This window comes from Glandiceps talaboti, chromosome 3, assembly GCF_964340395.1.
Source record: "Glandiceps talaboti chromosome 3, keGlaTala1.1, whole genome shotgun sequence".
Lineage (NCBI taxonomy): Eukaryota > Metazoa > Hemichordata > Enteropneusta > Spengelidae > Glandiceps > Glandiceps talaboti.
In genome coordinates, this window is record NC_135551.1 from 14647088 (window position 1) to 14651570 (window position 4483).

The 4483-nt window shown below is 37.6% G+C and overlaps 1 protein-coding gene across 1 annotated transcript; it reads right to left on the minus strand.

Moving 5' to 3' along the window:
• Window positions 1–658: 658 nt before the first annotated feature.
• On the minus strand, window positions 659–3909 carry LOC144432938 (caprin-2-like). Its single transcript, XM_078121248.1, has 2 exons — window positions 3778–3909; window positions 659–2006 (listed from the first exon to the last, which is right to left on the minus strand). The coding sequence occupies exon 2, from the start codon at window positions 1996–1998 to the stop codon at window positions 1447–1449; it is 552 nt and encodes a 183-aa protein (XP_077977374.1). The 5' UTR covers window positions 1999–2006; window positions 3778–3909; the 3' UTR covers window positions 659–1446.
• Between the last annotated feature and the right edge of the window lie 574 nt (window positions 3910–4483).

A 4483-nucleotide genomic window follows, 5' to 3' on the forward strand; every position in this document is an offset into this window, starting at 1 on the left:
TAATGACATCCTCGCATTTTGCATTGTTCTGCGCACCAAGCACTCGTTACGAACGAAATATTAAACTAGTCTTCGGTCAATTGTATTGGTTCAATGAAAGGTAATTTTGGTTCATAAGGTTTAGTTTTCGTCACATATAGGAGAATCAATGAATATATTATGATGTAAAAGTAAGTACACATATTGCCGGATAATGTGCGTTTGTTTTCCAGTGTCTGACATACACAGAAACCGATTCCACCGTGGGCACACGACCAACACATTCTTTCGTGTACACATACCTATGCATGTTCCAATGGACATAAAGCTAAACTTGAGACACCTACAATCAAACTACAATTCTTCTAATAGACGTGTTTTTTATTCAATAACGTCTAAGGTATTGTCATATTTCTTGCATTTCACTCCGTATACTTAAACACACACACACACACACTCTCTCTCTCTCTCTCTCTCTCTCTCTCTCTCTCTCTCTCTCTCTCTCTCTCTCTCTCCACGCTTTTATTAGACAAGGAGAGACAACAGAGATAATAAAATTTGCAGCCATCAGTTCAATTCTTTAATATTACAAATTCAGTAAAGATTACCAGTATAAGATTTAACATATTATGTAAATGTTGGATGTAGCAATATAATTACAATTTAAAGTAAAGTCTATTTCTTGTAAGTACATATTGTTATCAAATATTCTACTTGGGAAAATCTTTCATTGATAGAATTTCCTAAAATAATAAACATTTTCCCAATGACCTTTCTAGTCGTCCTTGTAATCATAAACTCTTTTTAAAAACCCATTTTAACCATAATTCATATATCCCTAATTGACTCTAAAGCCAGTAAACTCTGCCCTGGAAAATTAGGTATTCAATTTGTATGCGAGTTTTCATTTAACGCGTTGTATTATTAGATGTTTAGAGGTCTCATATCAATGTAATTGTTTAGTATCAGGGTCTAAAAACATTTCTGTATACATGAATGCCTAATAACGGAATTACAACATAGGATTCGTGAGAAAAAATTCGTAATCAACTGTTTCATTTATTTATTTGCCAGAGGTCGAAAGGGAAACAAAATGTACATATCAAGTGAGAAAAATGAATTTGTTAAATAAACACGTCGACAATGAAGATACAAATAAAAAATAACTTTAAACATCTGACTGGACCACAAAAATAGTTTGTTCATACGTCGGGTTTGTGGCCCAAGGAAAACATTGAGAGTGATATATACATATGTTATTAAAAACACACAAAACCCCAAAACACGACAAAAAACAAACACAAACAAAACATATGCATGATGTGCAATGTCTTAATGCAAATAAACTATCATGTATTGTAAACAGTATTACACCTTTTAGGTGGTACTTATAACTGTGCAATGCACTGGATAACACTCTTCACTAATTAACACTTTCTCAATCGTGGGATGAAGTTTTATTTTATACTAGTCAGCCGTAAACAGCATATATCCAGAAAACGATGCATACTTGTGACCTGGGTGGCTAAACAAAAAAAAAGGTTTACTTTCAGCGTATGGTAGCTTCATCCATACTTGATCACCTTTGTTACAAGGAATGATGACGTCATTTCCTGTTTGTTGGATTTCTTCTGGGCCTGAGTCACCACTTGCCATTCCAGAATGAGCTGCGATGATTTGTTCATTGTTCTTGGTCAGTTGAATGTGTAGGTTACTGTTCACATGTTTCAGAGCGTTGAAGGTGAAGAAGTAGTAGCCTGACACTGGACAGGTGAAAATTCCTGTCAGAGGATTGTATCCATTACCAACATTGGTGAACACGTGATCATATACAATGATATCCACGAACTGATTCGATGTCATAGAACTTGTCCTAGCCGCAGAGAAAGCAATTCTTCTTTCCTTTATGGTTGAATGACGCCCACAGCATTGTACACATCTAGTTTTGGAACTCGTCGGTTGACAAATGCCGCTCGGGACCAAAAAGCTCAACACAAGGGCAAATAGTAAAGTCCGCATTATGTTCACTGTAATGCAACAAAATATTTCAGGTTCAGTCAATGAAGATGTTCTTGCAAAAAGCTGTTTTTACGCAATTGTTTCAATGGGCGGGCAATTTTTTCCCGATTCATAGCGGGAAGGGAGCGAAGAAGGAAGATTTGCGGTGGAGAGGTCCTGTGATTTTAAGACAGCGGGAGGGGAAAACATGATGATGTTTGTAACTCACATTGTGTATTCAAAAATGAATTGTTGGTATAAGTGGAAAGCACAAACGTTTTCCCGATGGGGAGGGGTAAACATTCACCATTATATTCACCATATTGGGTGTGCAATGGACTGGCAGGCAAATTGAAACCCAGAGTGGGGGGGGGGGGAGATGACCATGACCATCAATGTGAGGGTACATAGAACATCTAAACAACCTCCCCACATTATGTTGGGGGGGGGTTATTCTATTAAAAGCATCATGTTTGATCTGAAACAACATAATTATATAATTAATGAAACCCACACATCTGCCTGTTAGCTGCACCTGATGTTTAGAGTCACCCACTAAGGAGCCGTTATAACCGTTATATGATTGCAAGATACGTCCTGTTGTGCAGCGCTATTCGGACTTCTCATGACAAGAGAGTACTGGCTGTTTAGGGGATACAACAAGCCGAATATTTCAAACTACATGCTATGGTAACAACAGCTGATTACTTTACATTCAACACGTACGTGCACGTTACGTCGCCCAAATTCTATTGTCTGGCAGGGTATAAAATGTTAGTCACGAGCAAAAGAACGATTCCATTTAATATAGATGTTTTGTATGTCTGTCTGTCTTGTAATTGTTCTTGGATGTCTTTCATGTGTTATCTCTATCTCCACTATTAGATTTTGTTTTTTGTGGATGGAAATGTAAAACTGTGATCTCTACTCTGACTGAAAGGGGGTATCTTCGATGTAACAAGAACAAGATGGCTTCACTAGTACGATATGCATAATAATGGTAATGTGTGAACTTTGTGTCGACATTCTAGCCTTTAAATGTTACAGAACGCACCAGTTCGTCTTAAACGAGACGAGAACGAATTGACTACTGTATATGCATCGGGTTCACGTAAGGAACAAACACATCAAATACATAACAGACAGCCAATTGTTGAACGACTAGATTTTTTAAAGGAACATATTTGCGCCACAAAAACACCCATTATATATTTTGTCCTAAGTTTACTTCCTCGTTATCACCGTTCCCATTGTTTGGGCATTGATAATACAACGTACGCGAGTCGATCAACAATAACGCCAAACTGACTGACATTCAGGAGAGAGTGAATTTACACAAATCGAATTCACGAAAAATGGCACTACGCCCAAAAGTAAAGAAAAAGATTTGTTCCTGGTGTGCGCGCGCATCACTGAAATACCCAAGCGTCGGTCTTTTGTGTGTGTTTTTCCAGCCCGTGCAGATCAGGGTTGGGGTGGGGGGAGACACACAAAACTAACCGTTCCTACTTCAGTGAAGACAACTGCAGAGCCTATCATGAACAAGCAAATAACTTCTGCCCAACATACACACTTGCTCTAAAGTACTAAATAAAGTGAAAAGTAACTGCCATAATCGTAGATTTAGTGACAAATTGTGGAGAAGAAAAACATCGCACCACTTTAGAAAAAATGTCCTGACCAGAAGCAATTCTTTTTTGTTGCTGGCCTAATAACAAGAGACCATGCTCAGTATACGCCAGTGCAGGTTGTATCAACTGTGACAAATGCCCTTGGAAGCTTAAATAATCAATCACTCACCGATCGAGTTTATCAGAGCTCTTAGAGAGAAGGTAGACGTCACAACCAAAGCTTCTCTGTTCCGTACTTGCTCGACACCAACTAACAAACTGTTTGTGTTTCCGTCACAACGTTCTCTATATCCTTCTCTTGTTTACGGGAAAACCTCGAGTGACCCTAAAACGAATGACGACACGAATGAAAGAGAACGTATGAAAGAGAGCGTTTGCAGTATGTCAATAGATAAATGACATGATTTTCTATATGTAGTAATTTGTAATAGGTGGCAATGATGGCAATTCCAATGCTTTGAAGAGCGAATTGATAGTATAACAGTATATAAACTTGAATAACAACCTTTTTTACATTTAGTACGTTGAATGACACCCTCTACACTATTAAAGAAGTGGAATGACAGCCGCCACTCTGCAAAATAAGTTGAATAACAGCAATTCCAATGCTTTGAAAAAACGAATGACAGCATTAAAGTATATATGTATCAATGTAGAATCCACATAGTATTAAGAGATTAGGAATACTGTGGTGAAATACACAATGAATTCTAAATCAGGGTTATGGTTTGGCTAGAAGCTTTACATTTCCATGTATTTAATTGAATACACAATGCCAATGCCCTAATCTATAAATTTGAAGGAGGGGAGGGGCTCCCTGTGTAACATGTTCTTTTGGTTTATTTCTTCGCCTAAGTAAGTAAGTAAGTAAGTAA